Raw genomic sequence first — 26,750 nt, 5'->3', positions numbered from 1 at the left:
CAAATGTGTATTTAAATGTGCAAATAAGCTTAATCACATGTGCATAAGAACAATACAATTAATAATAATACTGCTAGAGTTCCACATAAAGTCCAAAAAAATATATAATATTTTAACCACTTTACCGCTGCTCACTGAAGCTCTACTGTGGCAAAGTGGCTCAATAACGTCTGGCGACGTAGACCTACGTCGCCAGACACTCCCCTTCTCTCGCTCCCACTGTATTCAATCACAGCGGGAGTCGGGCCAGGGGAGGAGCGGCGGTGATCACCGCCGCTCTTCCCCGATCGTCGGGGAATCGAGTGTGGAGATCCGCCCGCTTGTGTAAACAAAGCGGGCGGATCTCCTAAGTGACAGGCAGGGTCAGATTGCAGGGTTCAGCATAGCTGAACCTGCGATCTGTCCCTGTGTCACTCAGTCCCCCCCCCCCACACACGTAAGTAAGCACCAGGCATACATTAACCCCTTGATCACCAATAAAAATTAACCGCTTCCCTGCCAGTGTAATTTTTACAGTAACAGTGCACATTTATAGCACTAATTACTGTAGAAATGTCACTGGTACCCCCAAAAGTGTCAAAAATGTCAGTCAAGGGTCCGATCTGTCCGCCGCAATGTCGCAGTCCCGCAAAAAAAAAAATCGCAGATCGCCGCCATTACTCGTTAAAAAAAAACACCAAAAAACTACAGAAATCTTTCCCTTAGTAAACGCAATAACTTTTGCGCAAACCAATCAAAATACGCTTATTGCAATTTTTTTTACCAAAAATATGTAGCAGAAAACAAATTGGCCTAAAATGATAAAAAATTTTGATTTTTAAATTTTTTTGGGGGGGATTTCATATAAAAAAAATGTGAAAAATATTGTTATTTTTTCAAAATTGTCGCTATTTTTTTGTTTATAGCGCAAAAAGTAAAAATCGCACAGGTGATCAAATACCACCAAAATAAAGCTTTGTTTGTGGGAAAAAAGGACGTAAATTTTGTTTGGGTACAGCGTCGCACGACCGCGCAATTGTCCGTTAAAGTTGCACAGTGGCGAATCGCAAAAAGTGGCCCACACGTAAGACAGCAAAATCCTCCGGTGGTAAAGTGGTTAAGCAAGTAGCCAGTGAAAGTATCCAAAAAGTGCTTGAGTGCAAGAGATTGCAAAAAAAAACTGTGCAAATCCGTGCCAACAATCAGGTGCAGTTCTGTAAAGATCCACCCCCTCTGGATATTCCACTTACCAGACTGATTGGACCCCTTAGCAGTACTGCGTGAGGGTCAGACACGTAAAGTCCGGTGTGGAATGCGATTGGTATCCTCTAGACGGGTTAGGAAACGATCTCTCCACAATGTACACCTTCTGCTCTCATAGACAAACCTCTGATTTCCCAGGCTGAGAGAGTTATTTGGAATTCTATCAGTATTATTATTAATTGTATTGTTCTTATGCACATGTGATTAAGCTTATTTGCACATTTAAATACACATTTGCACTATGTATGATTTGCACACTCCAAGGACACTTTTTTGTATGCACTTTAGGGGTGAATGATGTACTAGTAGGAGTTTTACTTAGTTTTATCAGTATATAGGGGGGGCGTAAACAGAAAAAATGCATTGCTTTGCGGCAAAAAACGCTTTACAAATTGTGTGACTTTGAGGTTGCAAAAGTGTGAAAGGGGCCTTCAGTATTAAGGTATAGTGTGCCCCCTTTCAATGCAGAGAGACCAGCGTGCACCATTTCAATGCAGAGAGACCAGCGTGCCCCCTTTCAATGCAGAGAGACCAGCGTGCCCCCTTTCAATGCAGAGTGACCAGCGTGCCCCCTTTCAATGCACAGTGACCAGCGTGCCCCCTTTCAATGCAGAGAGACCAGCGTGCCCCCTTTCAATGCAGAGAGACCAGCGTGCCCCCATTCAATGCAGAGAGACCAGCGTGCCCCCTTTCAATGCAGAGTGACCAGCGTGCCCCCTTTCAATGCAGAGTGACCAGCGTGCCCCCTTTCAATGCAGAGAGACCAGCGTGCCCCTTTTCAATGCAGAGAGACCAGCGTGCCCCCTTTCAATGCACAGTGACCAGCGTGCCCTCTTTCAATGCACAGTGACCAGCATGCCCCCTTTCAATGCACAGTGACCAGCGTGCCCCCTTTCAATGCACAGTTACCAGCGTGCCCCCTTTCAATGCAGTAACCAGTGTACATGCCCCCTTGAGTGCAGTGACCAGCGTACATGCCCCCTTCAATGCAGAGATCAGCGTACATGCCCCCAATGTAGTGACCAGCATACATGCCCCCTTCAATGCAGTGACCAGCATACCATTCCCCCAATGCAGAGATCAGCGTACATGCCCCCAATGCAGTGACCAGCGTACATGCCACCAATGTAGTGACCAGCATACATGCCCCCAATGTAGTGACCAGCATACATGCCCCCAATGCAGAGATCAGCGTCCGTGCCCCCAATGCAGAGATCAGCGTGCGTGCCCCCAATGTAGTGACCAGCATACATGCCCCCAATGCAGAGATCAGCGTGCATGCCCCCAATGTAGTGACCAGCGTACATGCCCTCAATGTAGTGACCAACATACATGCCCCCAATGCAGAGATCAGAGTGCGTGCCCCCTTACTTACCTGGAGCAGCAGCGGCGGCGGGCGGCTTCTGATCAGTCTCTCGGCTTCGGCTTCTCCTCGGTCCTGGCGGCGCGTCTCCTCCAGTCTTCCGCTCCCGCCTCCTCCTTGGCCAATGGAGGATCGGTGTGACAATAGTGAATTTTCATTCGCTATTGTCACACAATGGGTGGGCTCGGGACGCACTGCTCTGCGCCCCGGGTCCACCCTTTGCATAGCCCTATTAGAGCCTCTGGCTCTAATCAGGTGATGCCAAAAAAAAAAAATCCCCATTGAACTCCATGCGTCTGGCGCCCCTGCATGCAGATTAGGGGGCCGGACGCATGGATGGGGGGACGGCGCCCCTGCGCCCTCTGTGCAACGGCCACCACTGCCCCCCAGAGAGTTCCCCGAACTTTTCTGCCTCCTTTTTCTTTCCTTCCCTTCATTTTCTTACTTCCTTTTATTTTGTTAGGTCTACGACTATCATAGGTAATTAAGATAGGACCACCTAATCATCTTTGGTCCCCTTGAAACCTTCCTTTGTTCATGATCAGATAGAATATAGTCAGTGTAAACCTCATGTGAACCTTCATGATCAAACCTGGGAGGGCAGCATTTTGAGTGTTAGCCACAGTGGTTGTCTCAGTAGCTCTATTTTGTTATAGACCGGCCCTGGGTAATCACTGTTCTCAGGTGCTGCTCTACCTATCAAACTTATGAGGCTTGGCGCCCCTATATATCAATACACGTTTGTTATTGCTTAAATTATATAAATTCTGTTTATCACCAAGGGGAACTCAATGTTACGTTGGCACTCATATTTTGTTGTTAATGCCATCCATGGGTAGCTTAAAAGAATGCAGAAAAAAGGTGTAACAAACTGCGCTAACACAAATAAAATAAAATATAAACTATGAAAGTGAAAATAGCAGCTAGCACTCCAACCGACATGGATTGTGACAGAATAAAATATATATATATATATATATATATATATATATATATAGTGCAGCACTAACAAAATGGATGAAAACAAATGATAATATGTACACAAACTGAATTGTTATACACGTTAAATAAAATCCAATGTAAAGAAGTGAGTGAAAACACATTAAACTTATTGGTGAAGAAAAGTCCAAAAAGGTGCAAGTGAAAAAAAAGTCCAAATAAATCCACACGGAAATAGTGACTTGAAGGAAAAAAAGGTCCCACAACATAGATATTCAAATGTGCTCACCAGGTGGTATGGACCCAAATTACTATACAGCAAGTGGGTCATACAGGCTGAATGTGAAGATGTCCACAGCACCGAATGATGGGAACCTCTACAGCGTCTCTGGATCACAGGTTGAGCCCAGGTGGATATTCCCCAAACAGCTCCAGAAGGTTATGCCCGGGAATCCCCAATCTGCACTGTAGTCATGATAAAAGTCCTGCAGTTACGCTTATCTCTGTGTTGTGCCCACCGATGTCACGGATCCGGCTGTCCGGTGTCAGGGTGTGACGTGCTGCGCACACACGTGTGTCATTCAGGAGTCTCTCTGTGTATATAGGTTGCCTATATATATGGAAGTCTCACTCCTCCCTGTATCAGATGCTTTCTCTCTCTCTGTGTATATAGGCAGGACCGTCTTTAACACAGGGCAAAAGGGGCAGCTGCCCCAGGCCCAGTCATTGTTGTGGGGCCCAAAGCAGCTGCCTCTTGAGCCCGAACTACCTGCAAATAGTTAATAAGTGCATTTGAGAGGGCCCAAATAAATGTTTGCCCAGGGTACAATCAATATTAAAGACGGCCCTGTATATAAGTTGCCTGCATATATGGAAGTCTCACTCCTCAATGTCAAACCATCGGACAGACAAGAAACCGAAACAACACAATAAAACCAACAAAATGCAAAGAGAAACAAGAAAAAACACAATAAATGAATGGGACTGCCTTACGTGGATGTACGAAATGCCTGTGCATCCCTTGCAGTCAAATGAACAATTATGGACAACTACCAACACCGAGCAACTACTTTTTTAGGCTCCAAAATGTGTCAGGGAAGAAAGCCCAGAAGAACTGGCAAATATTCCAATGCCCAATATGGCCGCGCTAATTCGCGCATGCGCATTTGGGAAAGGCACTCAATGGCGAAACGTCATAGGCAACGGCTCAGTGGCGTACGCAACATGCTAATTGCCAGTGTTCACTGGCCTATATCAAGACATCAGTGGCTATCCTAAATTGCTGGATTATCTTCAGCTTGTATCCTGTGTTCCTGTGCTTTGTGCTTCTGTTTGATTACCAGTTACCGACCCTGAGCTGCTCCGGTTTCTCTCCTTGCTCTGAACCCGGCTTGCTTCATGGACCTGCTCCTGTCTATTCCAGATTGTATTCCTGTGTTTAACCCTGACTTGCCCTCGGCTACTCTACCTACCTCTGTTCCTGATTGACATCCAGTGTTTGACCCTCGGCCTGGCTTGTGACCTTACTCTTGCTTATCCTACTGTCAAAACCCGCCAGCACCTCCAGAGAATCATTGACTGACCACCTTCTCTACCTTGATTGTCCTTGCATCTGGCTTCATCAGGCAGCTTCATCTGCAGGCAACCCGTGCATCTTTGGGCATTGCACCCTCTGTCACATCTGTTAGATTGTAAGCTCTTCTGAGCAGGGCCCTCTTAATACTCTTGTATTTTATTGTATTGTAACTGTATTGTCTCCCTCTAACATTGTAAAGCGCTGCGTAAACTGCTGGCGTATATAATAATATGTAATAAAAGAAATGTTATATCTCCTAGTTCATGTCTCCTATCACAATCATTTCCATGTGATTAGTACTAGAGAACCATCATCCCTTTTGGTAGGCATGGTGCATTTTATCATCATTATGATCCTTCTTGCATATCTATTGGGGACATTACCAGGCTAAAATAGCTCAGTTGGGAGAGCGTTAGACTTTCAGTGAAGGTCTAAAGGTCCCTGGTTCAATCCCAGGTTTTGGCACTTGCAAGTGATCCTTTGTAGCTATGAATCAGATCCTCCAGAACCCCAATGGGGCAGGTTTTGATCTTGTTACATTTGCACATGAGATGAAATAGATATGTCAATTGAAAGCAGAGCCGAAGCGAGAAATCACAAGGTCTCATAGCAAAAAATGTATGCGGCCCCCTCCTACAGTGGATGGGGATGGGAAATGAAGTGTAAACCTTCATTTTAACCTTAAAGGGGTTGTAAAGTCAGAAGGTTTTTTTTTTTATCTTAATGCATTCTATGCATTAAGATAAAAAAAAAAAACCTTCTGTGTGCAGCAGCCCTCCTCAGCCCCCCTAATACCTACCTGAGCCCGTCTTTATCCAGAAATGTTGCAGGAGTGTCTAAGCTGTCTGGAACTCCCCTCCTCATTGGCTGAGACAGCGGCGTGGTGCCATTGGCTCCCACTGATATCAGTCAAAAACATTCAGCCAATCAGGAAAGAAAGGGGGGTCGGCCGCAGCTCCGTGTCCGAACTGACCGAGAGGAGCTGTGACTCAGCTTGAGTGCCCCCATAGCAAGATGCTTGCTGTGGGGGCACTCAACAGGAGGGAGGGGCCAGGAGAGCCGAAGAGGGACTCGAGAAGAGTAGGATCCAGGCTGCTCTGTGCAAAACCAACTGCACAGAGCAGGTAAGTATAAAAAAAAAAGTATTTAAAAAAAACAAGAGATAACAATCACTTTAAATATAGTAGAAAACACCTGAATTATTAAACTCATTCATTGTAGAAGATCAAGCTGCCGGCTTTCTTTTACCTATATGCTTCATGTTAGCCTGGTGGGTGATGAAAAGTAAAAAGAAAAGAGAAGGGGAAGCAGCCAGCTCGGGGCAGGAGGTGGTGGTGGCTGGTGATAGAGGTTCCGTCGGAGGTGTGGATTAGTGGCTTTATGGTCCACCCTGCCAAGCAGCTGGGTCCCTACATTAGGGCCTCTGCATAATGGAGCCCTCTTAGGGACTGGGTCTGGATGAGGATGTTGAGCTCTCTGACCATGCTTTGGTACCAGATACACTAGAGGAGGCAAGTGAGGGACAGGCATAACAGAAGAGAGGCAGCAGGTCAGCTAGGGGCAGCTCACAGAGAAGTCGAGGAAGCAGCCATTATACTCCTGGATGGCAGAGCTGTGGGGTCCAGGCCCCTGCTATCTCCTTCCTTTTTCAACACATGCAACCCTCACCATGGTCATTTGCAGTCAGAAGGGTCTCAAGTGTGTTAATAACACCAGTCATTTGGGTAACACATGTATGAAGTACTCACCATGCAGCTTGGTGAGAGCAGCACCTGAAGAATATTAGTAGGCAGCAAAAGGGCCACATTTTTCCATCTTCCAGCTTTTCTGCACCCTCAACCACCCCCATGCCAGGCATATTAATGCCAACTTGGCAAAATATCTGGCTTTACAGCTGCTGATGTTCCAGCTGGTAGAGTTTGTCCCTTTCTATTAAATTTTCAGCCTCTGCCCTGCCGCAGTGACTGGTTCACACACGCCATCTGTTTGCCATCTTGTAAGGCCATCCCTGCCCTCCACCATAATGTATAATGTAATGTTTCCATGTCCTGTACAATGTGGTCAGAAGGGTTGCCCATATGGCCACAAATATGCATCCAGCAAGTATAGGCAGGGAAGGTATACCTTGTCTATGGCCCACTGAGTCATCTTGCTGTAGCAGCGAAGGATGAAAGATGGGGCAAACTGCTGGAGCTGCTTGTGCCCCTTTCTATCCCGATACCTGGTGACAGTGACAGATGAGTCTCTTTCATCTCAATGCCTTCTTCCGGTGAGCTGTTCTTAGAACCACCAGTCTACCTAAGCATTTAAGAGGCTATCCAACAGCTCAGGCAAAATGTTACCCTTCAGTTTTTCAGCTATGGCTAAAGGACAGGAGAAACACTGGAGCATAGATTCTGTCAGCTCTGCAGGGGCAGGTCCTTAGGCTGTTAATCCCACTCCATCTTGTGCTAGGTGATGGATATAAATCACTTCCACCTCATTTCCCTCTTCTGGTGAGCTATTCCTAGGACCACCAATCTCCTCAAGCATTCAAGAGGCTATCCAACAAATCAGGCAAAATGCTACCACAGAGTTTTGCAGCTGGTATGGCTAAAGGACAGGAGAAACACTGGAGCATAGATTCTGTCAGCTCTGCAGGGGCAGGTCCAGAGGCTGTTAATCTCAAACCATCTTGTGGCAGGAAAGGTCATAGGTAAAAAGGTCACCAACCTACTGTTCACCATTTAGCAGGGAAGGTTTACAAACATGCTGTTTCCAGACATTAGTCCTCAATCTGATGGAGCAGACACAGTGTGGGGTAATAGACTGAGCACTGGAAGTACAGCAAACTGAGGAAGGGGACTTTCTGGTGTCTCAGGGTTCACTTTATGCTGACCCGGTCCCTGTGAGGCTACAACAGGCACAGGATGCATTTAGAAGAAGGAGAATAAAAAAAAATAAAAAAAAGAAGAAGGAGAACATTGAGTAGTCCTCCAGGGGTGGGTTTCATCCCTCACAAACCCTGGGACTTCTGGTTGAGGAGAGATAGCGGAGGACAGCGCTGTCCGAGGACTCAGGTTCCTCTGCCTTTGGTAACCTCTGGTGATTTGTGGTAGATTGGCTTCTTTGTGCTCCAGTGCCTGCTAAAAGACCCCATAATTTGTGGCATCAGAGGAACTTTTACTTGTTTAGCTCCCTCCTGGACATTATAAAGGAAAAGTCAAAGAGCTCATCCTGCCCATACAGAAGTGGGCAACAGATGAAATACCTGCTGCCGAGGAACCTATAAACCTCCTTTCCTGAGGCTGATGGTGTTCCCTTTCATGGTCATGGTGGCTTTGATCCTTCTTTTTGAATCCTGGCAGATTACATGGGGTTAAGGGCAGACTGATGGACCACTTGCCAGAGCACACCAAATATGCAAATCAACCCTTTTATAATAACTAAACTTTTACCAATGGCCCGTAGATTGGACCGCGTCTGCAGGTTATGTGGAGGCACCTCAGGCTGCCGGCACTTTATATCTGAATCAGTTTGACCTACCCGCCCCGTTCCGCAGTGAGAGTCTTTCTTTGACACACGCAAGACTTAAATGTGACTCTGTCTGCTTGACAGTAAAATTTTATAGTAAATTAAAACAACAGGTGGTAGTCCTTGTCACATCAGTGCATGGCACTACTCCCTGTAATATCAAATTGTAAAAAACAGAGACACTTCCTCTTTAATCCTAAAAAGGGTCGTGCCGAGATGGGGATATTTAATGTACCCAAAATAAGACAAAAAGAAAAATGCAAATTTCAACATTCAATGTATACAGTAGGATCTATGGTTCAACCCATTTCACCCCAAAAAGGGGCTTCCTCAGGATCTACTTTATTGTAAACTCTATAAATTATAAATTATCTATAAATAATAATATACATTTTGTTTTTTTATCAACTGCATTAAATGAAAGAGTTTACAATCAAGTGGATCCTGAGGAAGCCCTGTTTTTGGGCAAAACGCGTTGATCCATAGATATACTTACATACTGATCCCACTGTATACATTGAATATTGAAATTTTCAGCTGTGGACAATTGCTTTTATGAACTGGAAAACACATTTTTAATGTAAAAATAAATGTGTTTTTATATCTGTTTCTTTTTGTCTAATTTTGGGCACAATAAATATCCCTATCTCCTCATGACACTTTTTAGGGTTAAAGTGGTAGTGTCTCTCTTTTTTACAATATCATTTAGTTGGGTTATATCAGGGTTTCTCAACCAGGATTCCATGGAACTCTAGGATTCTTCCAGAGGTTGCTATGGGATTCATGGAACCCCATGGATCCTCCAGAGGTTGCTATAGGTTCCATGGAACCCTAGGGTCCCTCCAGAGTTTGCTAGAGGTTCCTTAAGCAATGAGCAATTTCTGCCTCTGATAAGTTCCCACTGACACAATTTTTTTTTTATCCATCTGCAAGGGGATAATTCTTTCCCATCTCCTCAGAACCCTTTTTAGGGTTAAAGTGTGAGTGTCTCTTTTTTTACAATAACATTTCGTTTTGTTATATCAGGATTTCTCAACCAGGCTTCCATTGAACTCTAGGATTCCTTCAGAGGTTTTTATGGGCTCCATTAAACCCTATGGATCCTCCAGAGGTTGCTATGAGTTTAATGGAACCCTAGAGTTCCTCCAGAGATTTCTTGAGGTTACAATAACATTTAGTTGGGGTATATCAGGGTTTCTCAACCAGAGTTCTATGGAAATCTAGGATTTCTCCAGAGGTTGCTATGGGCTTCATGGAACCCTATGGATCCTTCAGAGGTTGCTATGAGTTCCATGGAACCCCATGGTTCCTCCAGAGGTTGCCCTAGGTTATAATAACATTTAGTTGGGTTATATCAGGATTTCTCAACCAGGGTTCTATGGAAATCTAGGATTCCTCCAGAGGTTGCTATGAGCTCCATGGAACCCTATGGATCCTCCAGAGATTGCTATGAGTTTCATGGAACCCTAGAGTTCCTCCAGATGTTTCTTGAGGTTACAATAACATTTAGTTGGGTTATATCAGGGTTTCTCAACCAGAGTTCTATGGAAATCCAGGATTTCTCCAGAGGTTGCTATGAGTTCCATGGAACCCTAGGGTTCCTCCAGTGGTTTCTATAGGTTCCTTGAGCAATGAGCAATTTCTGCCTCTGATAAGTTCCCACTGACACCATTTTTTTTTCTTTTATTTTTTTTATCCGTCTGTAAGGGGATAATTCTTTCCCATCTCCTCATAACCCTTTTTAGGGTTAAAGTGTGAGTGTCTCTTTTTTTACAATAACATGTAGTTGGGCTACATCAGGGTTTCTCAACCAGGGTTCTATGGAAATCTAGGATTCCTCCAGAGGTTGCTATGAGCTCCATGGAACCCTATGGATCCTCCAGAGGTTGCTATGAGTTTCATGGAACCCTAGGGTTTCTCCAGAGATTTCTTGAGGTTACAATAACATTTAGTTGGGTTATATCAGGGTTTCTCAACCAGAGTTCTATGGAAATCTAGGATTCCTCCAGAGGTTGCTATGGGCTTCATGGAACCCTATGGATCCTTCAGAGGTTGCTATGAGTTCCATGGAACCCCATGGTTCCTCCAGAGGTTGCCCTAGGTTACAATAACATTTAGTTGGGTTATATCAGGGTTTCTCAACCAGGGTTCTATGGAAATCTAGGATTCCTCCAGAGGTTGCTATGGGATTCATGGAACCTTATGGATCCTCCAGAGCCTCTGGCTCTTCACCTCATCCAATCAGTAAATGCTTTGCACTTGCTGAATGGCATCTGTGCCCAGCGACCTGTCCTCCTGTGTTCACAATGTAGAAGGGCAGTCACTCGCCAAGTGACCCGGAAGCTAGTGGAGATCACTGGAGTAGCGGTGGAGTAACAGTGTCTGCTACAGTGATTTCCATCTTCTAGAGCAGTGGTCTCCAAACTGTGGCCTGGAGGCCAGGTGAGGCCCTTTGCTTGCTTTCATCCAGCCCTTGTCCAGTGACACCAATAGTAGGGGAAGATTCCTTCAAATAACACCAAGACGGGGCACAGTTCCCCCCAATGACACCAACAATGGGGCACAATTCCTCTCAATTACACCAACTTTGGGGCGCTATTTTATTCATCTCAACCCGATAGAACACTTGAGACTGCATCTTCTCGTCCATCATCAGTGCCTGACCTCACAAATGTGCTTCTGGATGAACGGTAGAACTTTCCCATAGACACACTCCTAAACCTTGTGGACAGCCTTCGCGGAAGAGTTGAAGCTGTTATAGCTGCAAAGGGTGGGCCAACTCAGTATTGAACCCTACAGACTAAGACCGGGATGCCATTAACCACTTGACCTGTGCTCACATTGCTGCTACTGCAGCAATGTGCCTCGTTATCGTCCAGCGACGTAGACCTACGTCGCTGGACTCCTCCCCCTGTAGGCGGTGCTCCCGCTGTTTTCAGTCACAGCGGGAGTCGGGCCAGGGGAGGAGCGACGGCGGTCGCCGCTGCTCTTCCCGGACGTCGGGGAATCGAGTGTGGAGATCCGCCCCCTTGTGTAAACAGAGCGGGCGGATCTCCTAAGTGACAGACAGGGTCAGATTGCAGGGTTCAGCATAGCTGAACCTGCGATCTGTCCCTGACTCACTCAGTCACCTCCCCCCACACACATTAGTAAGCACCAGGCATACATTAACCCCTCCCTCTCCAATAAAATTAACCCCTTCCCTGCCAGTGTCATTTTTACAGTAACAGTGCATATGTATAGCTGTATATACTGTAGTAATGTCACTGGTACCCCCAAAAGTGTCAAAAATGTCAGTCAAGGGTCCGATCTGTCCGCCGCAATGTCGCAGTCCCGCAAAAAAAAAAAAATCGCAGATCGCCGCCATTACTCGTTAAAAAAAAAACCCACCAAAAATGACATTAATCTTTCCCTTAGTTAGTAAACGCAATAACTTTTGCGCAAACCAATCAAAATACGCTTATTGTGATTTTTTTTTTTACCAAACATAGGTAGCAGAAAACAAATTGGCCAAAAATTTTTAAAAAATTTGATTTTTACATTTTTTTGGGGGGAATTTCATATAAAAAAATGTTAAAAATATTGTTATTTTTTCAAAATAAACGCTCTTTTTTTGTTTATAGCGCAAAAAGTAAAAATCGCACAGGGGATCAAATACCACCAAAAGAAAGCTCTGTTTGTGGGAAAAAAAGGACGTAAACTTCATTTGAGTACGGCGTCGCACGACCGCGCAATTGTCAGTTAAAGTCGCCCAGCGCCGAATCGCAAAAAGTGGCCTGGACGTAAGACAGCAAAATCCACCGGTGGTAAAGTGGTTAAAGTTAATGTGCGTGTAAAGGCAGGTGTCCCAATACCTTTGACAATATAGTGTATATAGACATGGGTTTTGTTGTTACTGGGGGGGTTCTTGTCTTCGGAGTCCTTGTTCCTTGAAGAACATGTTCAAGTAGTTCACACCCTGTCACAGATCCATGTAAATTATGGCTCAGGCTCAGCTATCTGACCTCATAATGGGTTATTTATGGGTTTTATGCTACTGATTGATAATATCTTATCTTTTGTAACAGAGGCGTAACTAGAACCTTCAGGGCCCCGGTGCAAGAAACCATGAAGGGCCCCCCGGACCCCTGGCCGGGGCCCTTCCCTTCAAGCCTGGGGCTCTTCTCACTGATCCTGGGGCCCTTTACTCTCGTTGCAGGGCCCTTTATTACAGTCCCCTTTCACAACTTGGGGCCTCCCCACGGTGGCGGAATGCCAGAGCCCAGTTGCAAGTGTGACCTTTGCGATCCTGGAAGTTCACCCACTGGTGTCAGTAGTTTTTATTTTTTAGTATTTTAATTGTATTATTTTATTTTTTCATTTTATTTTATTTTTTTACATTATGACTGACTATGACTCTGTCCATTTAGAAAAGGAAGGAGCTGGTAAATTACATATTTACCGACCCCATCCTGGTTCTCTATTGCGACACATCCCCTGCAGCAGCCGGCAGGAGATGGGGGGCAGCACAGTGGGGAGGACCAGGGGAGCACACAGGGGCCCAGAGACAGCAGAACACAAGTGAACTGGATAGGAGGAGTGACGGGGGGGAAGCATACAGAGGAACCAATCTCCTCCATTTTCCTCCTGCAGCTACAGGAGGAAAAATGAGGACAGTGATTTCTCTACATCAGGCATGTCCAACATGCGGCCCGAAACCCCAGGCAATGCGGCCCACTGCCCCCTGACCATTTTCTTTTTTGCTGGGGAGGAAGGAAGTCAGGTTGGGGGCATGGCCACAGTGGCTTCCAACTAATGGTAGGCAGAGGCTGCCTCGGAGGGGAGGGGGGATGCTAGCATGTGCAGTGTTTCTGACTCCTACCACCATGACCACTTCAAATCCCTGAAGTGGTCATGGTGGTTAGAGTGTTCCTTTAATATCTCTCAGAAGAAGTAAAACTCTGTATACTGATTCCATTTAATTTGATCATCTCCTAGTTGTGTTAAATTAGTGCGGGGTGCGGCGGCGTGGGAAGGGCTCGGCAGCATTTTATTACTTAACTATAGTATATATATATATATATTATATGCGGCCCGAGAACATTCCGCTACACTCAATGTGGCCCAGAGAAGCCAAAAGGTTGGACACCCATGCTCTACATGCTGCACCCCCCCCCCCCCCGCTGTACAGTGGAGCCACACAGGCCCCCTGGAGCATGGGGCACGGTTGCAATTGCAACCCCTGCAACCCCTGTAGTTACGCCCCTGTTTTGTAACCAGTACTGTACGCTGCGGTGGACCAAATAAAATGATTGTACTGTTTTTGTACTTATCTGTTCTTTTAAAAACTTCAATAAAAATTATTGAAAAGAAAATCCACAAAACCCAACATGTTTCAGAGCATACATTGCTCCTTCTTCAGAAGTCTTCGGAAGACTGGAAAAAACACAATCTGTACTGCAATTAGCTGAAGTAAAATTGCTTTGGATGCAACAACTGCGTCTTATTGAAGAGTTAAGCTGCCTGTGGATGGTACCAAGTCAACAAGTGACTATATTCTCCAGGTAGACTGAGTCTATGGAGGTATGTCAATGCTTAAACTTGGCCAAGTCTGCTTTTGATTTAACTGCAGGCCTGTAGATGGAATGCGATGCACAGTGGTAATGATGCCCACTCCCTTTTGGAACATGGAAGATGTGATGTAGCTTAGTGGATAGCAGTGCAGATTTGCAGCACTAAATGATTGGTTTCTGCTGACAGCAGGCACATAATTTACTATACATTTATATAGCTCTGATTAATTCTACTTTGCTGTTGAATTATTAATATAGTTCTTATTACACATTTATGCACTGTATAGAGAACACTGAATCATTCATATCAGTCTCTGTCACAGAAGACCTAATTATCTTTATTCTTTTTGTGGGATTAAATATGGCTGGGCAGCGAACGTTATGTATAGGAGGTGATCAAAGACAGCAGCAGTGCTACCGAGGGCTACTTCCAGTGAGCGATTTATTGATCTTATGAAGGGGGAGGGGCAGTCCGGCATGGTCAGACGTAAATGCGACTAACAGAGCACAGAGCAGGGTGACCGTCCCAGATCATTTTTGGGGCACTCTGCTCACTCAGCAATCTATCCTATCCAAGCATCTCAGTGGCCAACGTGGGTGAATACAGGGATCTGGTACTCAGAGTACATTCCAAGTACTGGACCCTTGGCTCCACTCAAGCCAGACACCAACGTTGGCCACTGAGATGCTTGGACAGGATTGATTGCTGAGTGAGCAGAGTGCAACACAAAACCGATCCGGGGGTCACTCTGCTCTGTGCTCGGTTAGTCGCATATACGTCTGACCATGCCGGACTATATTGTCAAAAGTATTGGGAAACCTGCCTCTACACCCACATGAACTTTAATGGCATCCCAGTCCTAGTCCGTAGGGTTCAATATTGAGTTGGCCCACCCTTTGCAGCTATAACAGCTTCAACTCTTCTGGGAAGGCTGTCCACAAGGTTTAGGAGTGTGTCTATGGCAGGGTTTCTCAACCAAGGTTCCGTGAAACCCTAGGGTTCCTCCTGAGGTTGCTGGGGGTTCCTTGAGCAATGGACAATTTCTGAGTCTCAGATAAGTTTCCAATGGCACCATTGTTTCTTTTAGCTATCTGTAAGGGGGTAATTTTTCAAAAGAGTTTGACAAGGAAACTTATCTGAGACGCAGAAATTGCCCATTGCTCAAGGAACCCCTAGCAACCTCAGGAGGAACCCTAGTTGAGAAACCAGGCCATAGACACACTCCTAAACATTGTGGACAGCCTTCCCAGAAGAGTTGAAGCTGTTATAGCTGCAAAGGGTGGGTCAACCCAATATTGAACCCTACGGACTAAGACTGGGATGCCATTAAAGTTCATGTGCGTGTAAAGGCAGGCGTCCCAATACTTTTGACAATAGAGTGTATGTAAATGTGTCTGGCCTGAGTGGAGCAAAGGGTCCAGTACTTGGAATGTACTCTGAGTACCAGATCCCTGTCTTCACCCAAGCTGGCCACTGAGATTCTTGGACAGGATTGATTGCAGAGTGAGCAGAGTGCCACAAAAAACGATCAAGGGGATCGGAGGAGAATTCTTCCCACTGACTGTCACACTAATGTGTCATGAGTTGTAGATTTATAGATTTTAGTAGGGGTTCCCCAAGACCAGAAATTTATTTCAAGGGTTCCTCTGTGTTGAAAAGATTGAGAAAGGCTGGTCTATGGGAATGTTTAACCATTCTTCCAGAAACGCATTTGTGAGGTCAGGGACTCATGTTGATGAGAAGGCCTGGCTCGAAGGCTCCACTCTAGTTCATCCCAAAGGTGTTCTATTGGGTTGAGGTCAGTCCAGTCAAGTTCCTCCACCCCAAACTCGCTCATCCGTGTCTTTATGGACCTTGCTTTGTGCACTGGTGCTCAGTCATGATGGAACAGGAAGGAGCCATCCCCAAACTCCTCCCACAAAGCTGGGAGCATGAAATTGTCCAAAATGTCTTGGTATGCTGACACCTAAAGAGTTCCCTTCACTGGAACTAAGGGGCCAAGCCCAACCCCTGAAAAACAACCCCCACACCATAATCCCCCCTGAACCAAATGAATTGGACCAGTGCACAAAGCAAGGTCCATAAAGACATGGATGAGCGAGTTTAGGGTGGAGGAACTTGACTGGCCTGAACACAGTCCTGACCTCAACCCGATAGAACACCTTTGGGTTGAATTGGAGACTGCGGTTCCAGGCCTTCTCGTTCAACATCAGTGCCTGACCTCACAAATGCGCTTCTGGAAGAATGGTCAAACATTCCCATAGACACACTCCTAAACCTTGTGGAAAGCCTTCCCAGAAGAGTTGAAGTTGTTACAGCTGTAAAGGGTGGGCCAACTCAATATTGAACCCTATGGACTAAGACTGGGATGTCGATAAATTGAATGTCCGTGTAAAGGCAGGCATCCTAATACTTTTGGTAATATACTGTAGCACACTGCTGGATCCTGCTGGTGCCAGCTTGGGCACAACTCAATGTGAGTGGGCATTTTATACATTTTGTGGACAGAAATTACAATAAAATGGGTTGCACTATGATCCTACTGTTTTGGTTTTACTCTTTGAGGATCCGTAGAGGAAGATAGGAGAATGCGGTTCTTATCACTCATCCTTAAGACTTCTAAATAGCAATACTAGACCCATTGCATATTGGGTTTAGGTATCTGGTGAGTTATATCTGCACAGGGGGACGGGGTGTGTGCACACACGGAAGAGCACTGAGTAGAGTGGCCAAACATTCCCATAGACACACTACTAAACCTTGTGGACAGCCTTCCCTGGAGAGGTGAAGCTGTTATAGCTGCAAAGGGTGGGCCAACTCAATATTGAACCCTACGGAGTAAGACTGGGATACCCATAAAGCTCATGTGTGTGTGTAAAGGCAGGCGTCCCAATACTCAAAATTCACCCTATTGGCTACTGACACTGCCCAGGACCAACATCAACGATAGCTAATCAATAGTGCCTGCACTGCTATTTACACACTATTAATATTCACATGTCAGCGCTAAATGAGTCATTATGTGGTATGGGGCATGCACTGCTGCTGCATGAATGTTGGCCATCTGTGTCCTAGGAACAAAAAATCATAGGCAGCAGGAGCAGCACCTGTCCTAGTTTCAAAGGATGCCAGGCAGCAAGGGGTGTCTGCATCCTAGCAACTAAGAACACCAGATATCAGGGGCCGCCTGCATCCTAGCAACTAAGGACACCAGTTTTTACGAGCTGCCTGTGTCCTAGCAACCATAGGCTGGTAGGCGTTTGGGCCCACCTGCATCCTAGAAACCAAGTATGTTAGGAAGCAGAAGCAGCATGTGTCCTAATTTCCAAGGATGCTAGACAGCAGGGGCCACCTGGATCCTAGAAACGATGGTCGCCAGGCAGCAAGGAACGCCTGCATCCTAGCAACCAAGGACAGAAAGCATTGAGAGCTCCCTGTGTACAAGCAACCATAGGCTGGTAGGCATTGGGGCCCACCTTCATCCTGGAAACCAAGGATGCTAGGCAGCAGGAGCTGTGTGCATCCTAGTTTCCAAGGATGTTAGGCAGCAGGGGCCACCTGGATCTTAGCTTCCAAGGACACTAGGCATTAGGGGCTGTCTGTGTCCTAGCAACCATTTGCAGCTGGCCATTTGGGTCTGCTGGCAATCTAGCAACCATGGATACTAATTATACTCTATCGATGTTCACATGTTGGCACCGGATGAGTCATTCATGTGGCACAGGGCATGCACCACTGCTGCATGAATGTTGGCCTTCTGTGGCCTTGAAACCAAGGATGTGAGGCAGCAGTAGCCACATGCATCCTAGCAATGATAGGTTTCTAGCCATTTGGGTCTGCCTGCATCCTAGCAAACATGGTTGCTATTTACACATCCTCCCTAAAGGAGTCATTCATATGGCATTGGGTTTGCACTGCAGCTGCTTAAATGTCAGACGCCTGTGTCCTAGAAACCAAGGTGCTAGGCAGCAGGGGCCAACTGGATCCAAGTAACCACGGACACTAGGCATCAGGAGCTGCCTGCATCTTAGCAACCAAGGATGTGAGGAATTAGGGTCCACCTTCATTCAAACAACCATTGGCTGCCAGGCGCTTGAGCCTGCTGGCGTCCTAGCATGAACCCTAATTACACACTATTGAAGTTTTCATATTGGTCCTGAATGAGTCCTTCATGTGGTTCAGGGCATGCAATGTCAGCCTCCTGCTTCCCAGAAACCAAGGATGCCTGACAGCAGAGCAGTATGCGCCCTAGTGTCCCAAGGATACTAATCATTAGTGCCTGCCTGTGTCCTAGCAACTATAGGCTGGTAGGCAATTGGCCTGCCTGTGCCCTAGCAACCATGGGAGCTAGACAGCATCCAATGTGAAACGTGTACGCTTGAAGCTGTAGGCATGTAAATGTTAGGGTAAATGTTTGCATATGTACAGCGTAAAATACAGCTCCATATGAGACTGCATCCTAATTTTTTTAAGACTGCTGAACGTAGAATATCATGCTGCCCAGCACAGCTCTCTAAATGGGCCCATAGATTGGTATACTGCTTTTTTTTATTATATAGGTTATTTACATGAAGCATTCAGAAATGACAAATATCTTATAGGTTTTTCACAGTTTTATTAAGGTTCTGTGCTGTCACATGCCATATTTCATTTGTACTTAATGATAATATAAAATTAGTTATAAGTTACTGTACTATACATGTGTGCCCACTGGTCAGATGAAGGATTGCATTACCTTAGTGGGAAAATGCCCGATAAAAACTTCTTATTCTGAGGTCTCATCAGTTAATGCTTTTATTGGAGAATTAATGGTCAACAGCTCCTGCAAAATTCATGGTGTAACCCTGCTCAGGGTCAAGCAGCCTTTATAAAGAAAATGCCCAGTGGGCCTTTTGAATGCACATGCTCACTCATTCTTACTCAAGGGCCGTACTTTGCTTGATCACTGGAGGCTGCCATGTGTACAGCTATCCATTATGACGGATGGCGTATGGTGTGCAAGGACCGCATTCATGCATGCAGCCCCATTCATCCTTATTGAGGGACATACTTTGCTGGACCACTGGGGGCAGCCATGAAAACGGCTATCCATAGGCATGAATAGCCCACACGGGTCCCATTCATGCATATAGCCCCATTCGTTCTTATTGGAGGGCCATACTTTGCTGGACCACTGGAAGCTGCCATAAGTACAGCTACTCATTGGAATGGATAGAGCATGGTGTGCATTGGCCTTATTCATTCATGCTACTCCATTAGTTCTTACTGGAGGGCCATTGAACCACTGTACCACTGGAGGCCACCATGACTATAGTTACCCATAGGAATGGATGGCACATGGCATGCATGGGCCCCATTCATTCATGCCGCCCTATTCATTTTTATTGGTGATGCTTCTAGCTGCAGGCGTCACCCAGGTACAAGCACTTTCTCTGAAATATCAGCAATATCTGTAAATCAAAAGGCCGATTCCGATATATCGGGGAAAGTGCATATCGGCCCTCGATATATCGGCTTTGCCGATAATCGGACGATCTCTAATGAATATGGCTACCCATAGTAAAGAATGGCATGTGGCACGCATGGGCCCCATTCATTCTTATTGGAGGGCAGTAATTTGTCAGACAACTGGGGGCCATTATGAGTTTGTCTACCCAAAGGAATAGATAGGGCTATGGCACACATATCCATCGAGACAAGGACCCAGGGAGGGACACTTTTGTTGGAAAGGCTGTGGGTACTAGGTTTGGCTCACAGCACATATATCTATATTTAATAGTACAATACATACAGTATATATATATATATATATATATATATATATATACACATACACACACATTATACTATAATAGTACAATATAATCTGATGGAAGAACTGTATCTTTTAGAACTTGACTGAACTAAACGGTCATTTCGATATGTATATAAATTGTTTTATATAAAAAGGAAAGGTCTGTCCTGGCAAAATACAATGCAGATTGACCAAATTGGGTCATTTATAACCAATGAATAATTTAAAACAGCCTAATCTATGATTGTTCGATTGTGTAATGCCGTGAGCATGGCCAGCATTACACCCCCAAGTGTACATAGCACCATCAATGATCATAATGCATATTGACAACATAGCCCACATAAAACACAATAGGGTAAGCTTATCAGAGTTGCCGAGCGTTTTGTTTGTTTCAGACCTGATCAGCCACATTTCAGTAGATAATGGACCAACATACCGACCTATATGGCCAAACGCATGTGGATACCCCTCCTTGAATTCAAGAGTTTCCAGTGACGAGTACGGTTATTACTACAGCATATAAGCTAGGTCTATATGAAATGGTTTGGTAAGTTTGGTATGGAAGAAACCGAGTGGCATGCACAAAGCCCTGACCTCAACCCTACTGAATTTTTTTTAGAGTGAATTGGAAGGCCATTTGCAAGCCAGGTCTTCTTATCTAACATCAGTACCTGACCTAAACCCTACTGAGTACTTTTGGGATGAATTGTAATGCCAGTTGTGAGCCAGGTCTTTTCATCCAACATTAATACCTGATCTCAGCCCTTCTAAAAACTGTTGGGATGAATTGGAATGCCAATTGTGAGCAAGTTTTTCCCATCCAACATCACTACCTAACCTCAACCCTACTGAGAACCTTTGGAATGCAATGGAATGCCAGTTGCGAGCCAGGTCTTCTCATCAAACATCAATACCTGACCTCAACCCTACTACACAGTGTGTGGATGCAATGGAATGCCAATTGTGAGCCAGGTCTTCCCATCCAATATCAGTACCTGATCTCAACCCTACTGATGACCTTTGGGATGAATTAGAATACCTATTCTGAGCAGGGTCTTTTCATTCAACATCAGTACCCGACCTCAACCCTACTGAGAACCTTTGGGATGAATTGAAGTGCCAGTTGGGACCCAGGTCTTCACTTCCAACATCAAAACCTGATGTCAACCCTACTAAACCCCAACGGGATGAATAGGAATGGCAAATTTAAGCCAGATCTTCTCATCTAACATAAGTATCTGACCTTTTCAAGTGTGTCTGTGGAAATTTGTGCCAAATGTTCTTGGAGAAACTCTCCATAATCTGGAAGAAAGCCTTCAAAGAAGAGTGGAGGCAGTTATAGCCACACGAGGGACAACTAAATAATATTGGTCATGGGTTTGGAATGGGATGTCCACCAAGCTCATATAGCTGCGATGGTTGGGTATCCAAAAATTTTTGGTCATATAATGTATGTCAAGGAAAGGACCAGCCACTTCGATATCAAACACTTATAACCATGTGTACGTGGATGGCTGTTGGAGGACTTTATTTATGTTTTTCGTTCATATACTGCATATATATTAAGTAGGACATTAAATATAGCTTATAAATATTGATATAAACAAATTGTACAAAATAAAAATGTGTACCATAAGGGTTGATCGCAGATATGTTGGATGTCCCAATCATTTTTTTTTTCCCAGAGACTTTGCTGAGGTATTTAACATATAAACAATATAGATATTGCTCTCCCTCCACAAGTACACATGCAATGATGCTAAAAATATGTACTTAATAAAAAAAAAATAGATATATTATACCTGTATTTCTACAGGACTGTGAATGCTTAGAGCAGTTAACAATGTTAATCAACACTAAGGAGTCCTTGGCAAACATTTTAAGACACCTTCATCTTGCTGTCTTGAGGGTTAGCACCATTGCCTCTATGTAATGCTTTTCTTTCATGAGGTTCCTCTTCTGGCTGACGCGTTACGAGCAAACGGCAGGTGAGAAGAATGCCGAAGACCAGTGCATGTGCGTAACGTTTTAGTGGATCTCCAACAAGCTGGTGGAAAAACAGGACAATAAGTACCAAAAGCAGAAGGATGAAGTTGGCCACGTCTCTGGGTCGCCCAGGAACCAAAGTGAGGACGATTCCACAAGCGAGCTCTAAGGTACCAATGGTCTTTCGCATAATCACGGAAGAGATGCCAAGCTTCTTGAGTCCTGGTAGAGCCTTCAAATAACTTTTATATGCCCTCCTCTAGAGAAAACAGAGAAGAAAACCCAAGCTATAATTAAGGTCCATGTAAACCCAACCAATAAAACAGGGGTGTCAAACTCAATTTTATCAAAGGGCCGCATTAGCAGTACAATTGCCCTCAAAGGGGCCAGTTGTATCTAGGGTGCGCTCAGGGGCAGACTGCCAACTTTCGGCCCAGGGGGCAATTTCAAACCAGAGGCCCATGGTGCAGCGACTCGGCTTCATTACCACTTTCCCTCAATCCCTTCTCACTCTCCCAATTCTCCTCCTGACCCCCCATTTCAAGCTGAAGCCCTGCTCCAGATACTCCCTCTACTTACCGGGTGAATCAGGGTTCCCGACCTGGCCAGCAGGGGAAGGTGGGACAGATCTGTTAGGGCTGGCCGGGGCAGAAGAGTCTCCAGTGGGGCATGGAAGCGGCCTCTGCTCAGACACAGTTTATACCATCCATGCTGGGGAGGGAGGCCTGCACTATGTCCTTGTCTTCAACCCGCACACAGTAGGTTAGCGGCAGGGACTTTTTACTTCTCTTGACCAGGAATCCTTTAGGCATGTCTGTGGCAGAAGAGGTGCATCATTTTTACGGGGCATCAGAGTGGCCCAAGGGGCAATTGCCTCTGCCCCCTGGCCCAGTCCTCCCCTGGGTGCGCTACATGCAGAGTGCAGAGTTCAGGAGTGCATTTGGTACAGAGTGTAGGGTTTAAGGGTTCACTATGCACAGTGTGCAACCCAACCCTCCCAAAGCTTACTTGCATCTCTCTCTCCTACCTGGCCTGGCTCTAGTACCTACCTGTGTAGGAGGCTCTGCCTCGCCTTTCAAAGAGGTCTTTCCCTCTCTCAGCTTCTGGAGATCTGTCCCTGCCATAAGTGTGTGCAGGGATCTGCTCCTTTCGGGAGCTGCTGTGTTTGCAAGTGACAGCGGGGAGCGGAGGGCCAGAGCCAAGGTGGTAGAATGGAGTTTCCCCATGACCCGGCTGCAGAACTCTGTGCGCGGGCCACCTGGAGGGCCAGATTCGGCCCGCGGGCCTTGTGTTTGACATGTGTGCACTAAAATCTCAAAACTTCACCACGTTCATGTAATTTCAAAAGCTGTTTTTAGTCTTATTAACCACTTTCTGACCACGCTATAGCTGAACGCCAGCTACAGTGGGGTCGTCCTGTTCTGAGAGGGTGTCATATGACATCCTGCCGCTGCTATCTGTGATCGTGTGTCCTTAGGACACAGATCAGGGTAAAGGGCCAATCACAGAGACCCTTTACCACATGATCAGCTGTGTCCAATGACAGCTGATCACAATGTAAACACAAGCCGGTTATCAGCATTCCTTTTCTTACGCTGTGCGTCCAGTTCTGAGAGGGAATCATATGACGTCCTGCCGCTGCTATCTGTGATCGCTGTGTCCTTAGGGCACAGATCAGGGTAAAGGGCCAATCACAGAGACCCTTTTACCACATGATCAGCTGTGTCCAATGACAGCTGATCAAGATGTAAACACAAGCCGGTTATCAGCATTCCTTTTCTTACGCTGTGCCGATAACCCGCATGTATGAAAGAGACATCTACATTGATTTTCAGGGCACTGATTATTAATGCCCTGATTATCAGTGCAGTCCCAACAGTTCCCACCAGTGCTGCCTATCAGTGCCCACCAGTGCTGCCAATCAGTGGCTCCTCATCAGTCTCACCTATCAGTGTTGCCTATCAGTGCAGCCTCATCAGTGTCCCCTCATCAGTGCCCATCAGTCCAACTCATAAGCACACATCGGTGAAGGAGAAAAATTACCTGTTTGCAAAATTTTATAACAAACTATGAAAAACGTTTTGTTTTTTCTTTCGAAAATAAGTATTTTTTCGTATATTTAACAAAAAAAGTAAAAAACCCCAGTGGTGATTAAATACCACCAAAAGAAAGCTCTATTTGTGTGAAAAAAAATAATAAAAATGTTATATGGGTACAGTGTAGCAGAACTGCACAATTTTCATTCAATTGACTGCTATGAAAACTGAAAATTGGCCTGGCCAGGAAGGGGGTAAAAGTGCCCGGTAAGCAAGTGGTTAAGGAAAAATTCTAGCTTTGGATATTGTTACATAGTTACAGTGGCCCAGCTTGGACCAATGTAACTATGCATACGCCATGCCTGTAAAATCCCTCTAAAACAGGGGTCTCCAAACCCAAACAAAGGGCCAGTTTATTGTTCTTCAGACCATAGAGGGTGGCCACACTGTAGCAAGTTGGAGTAGAAAATGTCCTGGCGTCAGTAAGAGTAAATAATGCCTATCCTTGGTGTTAGGGGTGGAATAGTGCCTCATCGCTGGTGTCAGTGGGAGAAATTGTGCTTCATCATTGGTGTCAGTGGGAGAAAAAGGGCCCCATAATTGGTGTCAGCGGGAGGAATTACGCCCCATCATTGGTGTCCCTGGGATAAATGGTGCTCCATGGGTATTAGTTGGAGGAATTATGCCCCATCATTGGGATGAATAGTGCTCCATGGGTGTCAGTGGGAGGAATAGTGTCCCATCATTAGTATCAGTGGGAGGAATAGTGTCCCATCATTGGTGTCAGTGGGAGAAATAGTGCCCCATCATTGGTATCAGTGGGAGGAATAGTGCCCCATCATTGGTATCAGTGGGAGGAATAGTGTCCCATCATTGGTATCAGTGGGAGGAATAGTGCCCCATCATTGGTATCAGTGGGAGGAATAGTGCCCCATCATTGGTATCAGTGGGAGGAATAGTGCCCCATCATTGGTATCAGTGGGAGGAATAGTGCCCCATCATTGGTGTCTGTGAGAGGAATAGTGCCCCATCATTGGTATCAGTGGGAGGAATAGTGCCCCATCATTGGTGTCAGTGGGAGGAATAGTGCCCCATCATTGGTGTCAGTGGGAGGAATAGTGTCCCATCATTAGTGTCAGTGGGAGGAATAGTGCCCCATCAGTGTCAGTGGGAGGAATAGTGTCCCATCATTAGTGTCAGTGGGAGGAATAGTGCCCCATCATTGGTGTCAGTGGGAGGAATAGTGCCCCATCATTAGTGTCAGTGGGAGGAATAGTGCCCCATCATTAGTGTCAGTGGGAGGAATAGTGCCCCATCGTTAGTGTCAGTGGGAGGAATAGTGCCCCATCATTGGTGTCAGTGGGAGCAATAGTGTCCCATCAGTGGGAGGAATAGTGCCCCATCATTGGTATCAGTGGTAGGAATAGTGCCCCATCATTGATATCAGTGGGAGGAATAGTGCCCCGTCATTAGTGTCAGTGGGAGGAATAGTGCCCCATCATTGGTGTCAGTGGGAGGAATAGTGCCCCATCATTGGTGTCAGTGGGAGGAATAGTGCCCCATCATTAGTGTCAGTGGGAGGAATAGTGCCCCATCGTTAGTGTCAGTGGGAGGAATAGTGCCCCATCGTTAGTGTCAGTGGGAGGAATAGTGCCCCATCATTGGTGTCAGTGGGAGGAATAGTGTCCCATCAGTGGGAGGAATAGTGCCCCATCATTGGTATCAGTGGGAGGAATAGTGCCCCATCATTGATATCAGTGGGAGGAATAGTGCCCCATCATTGGTATCAGTGGTAGTAATAATGCCCCATCATTCGTGTCAGTGGGAGGAATAGTGCCCCATTGTTGGTGTCAGTGGTGGGAATTATGGCTCATTGTTTGATTCAGTGGATGGAATGCCCTAAGGTAGGAAAAGTACTGCGTCTGGCCCCCAGGCCACAGTTTCGAGACCACTGCTATACTGACCTCCCCTAGCTTCCAGGTCCGGTGCCGAGAAGCTTCCCTGCTGCATTCTGAAAGAGAAGGTTGGCCACTGGGCACAGATGCCATTCAGAGAACGCTTTGCATTTTGCATTCATGCACTCCACCTTATCTGTTTTTCACTCATTAGAGAAAATGCAAAGTATTCTCTGAATGGTGGCCATACCCAATGGTTGTCCTCCTCCATTCAGAATGCAGCAGGGCAGCAGGTCGAAGCCCAACCCGAAAGCTAGTGGAGATCACTGGGGTAGCGGTGTAGTAGCGATGTCTGCTACCGTGATTTCCGGCTTCTAGAGGGATTCCACTGGTATATGCATAGTTTTATCGGTCCAATTGGTATAAATATTCATACTAGTATTTTTTTCTGTGTATATGCAGCTTTCTTCAAAATAAGCTCTGGTGATCCTGCCATTAGGTTCCACTTTCAGCTATAGTAGCCTTTCTCAAAACCTTTTTTTAACATGGAGAAACCCTTGAAATTACTTATTGGTCTCAAGAAATCTGACAATAATCACTATATTTATAGTTCTCTGATTTTTAGCACAGTGGTCAGCGAGAAGAATACTCCTCACATTTGTGGTCAGAGAAAAGAATGCTCCTTACACTGGTGATTAGTGGGGAAAATCCCCCTTACATTGGTGGGAAGAATGCTCCCTACAATACTCCTTACTTACAAAAGTATTGGGTCCCCTGCCTTTACACGCACATCAACTTTAATGGCATCCCAGTCTTAGTCCGTAGGGTTCAATATTGAGTTGGCCCACCC

The 26,750-nt window shown here is 45.7% G+C and overlaps 1 protein-coding gene across 1 annotated transcript in view; it reads right to left on the bottom strand.

The window, feature by feature from the left end:
- Positions 1-21,492: 21,492 nt before the first annotated feature.
- The window catches only part of TMEM35A (transmembrane protein 35A), a 7,829-nt gene continuing 2,571 nt past the window's right edge, over positions 21,493-26,750 (bottom strand). The window contains exon 2 of the mRNA XM_082262958.1: positions 21,493-22,228. Coding sequence (XP_082119084.1) covers positions 21,863-22,228 — 366 coding nt within the window. The 3' untranslated portion in view covers positions 21,493-21,862. The remainder of the gene's footprint in view (positions 22,229-26,750) is intronic.

The sequence above is a fragment of the Pelophylax lessonae genome (assembly GCF_965119305.1).
Source record: "Pelophylax lessonae genome assembly, chromosome: 7".
In the NCBI taxonomy this organism is placed as follows: Eukaryota; Metazoa; Chordata; class Amphibia; order Anura; family Ranidae; genus Pelophylax; species Pelophylax lessonae.
This window is presented reverse-complemented; position numbering and strand designations above follow the sequence as displayed.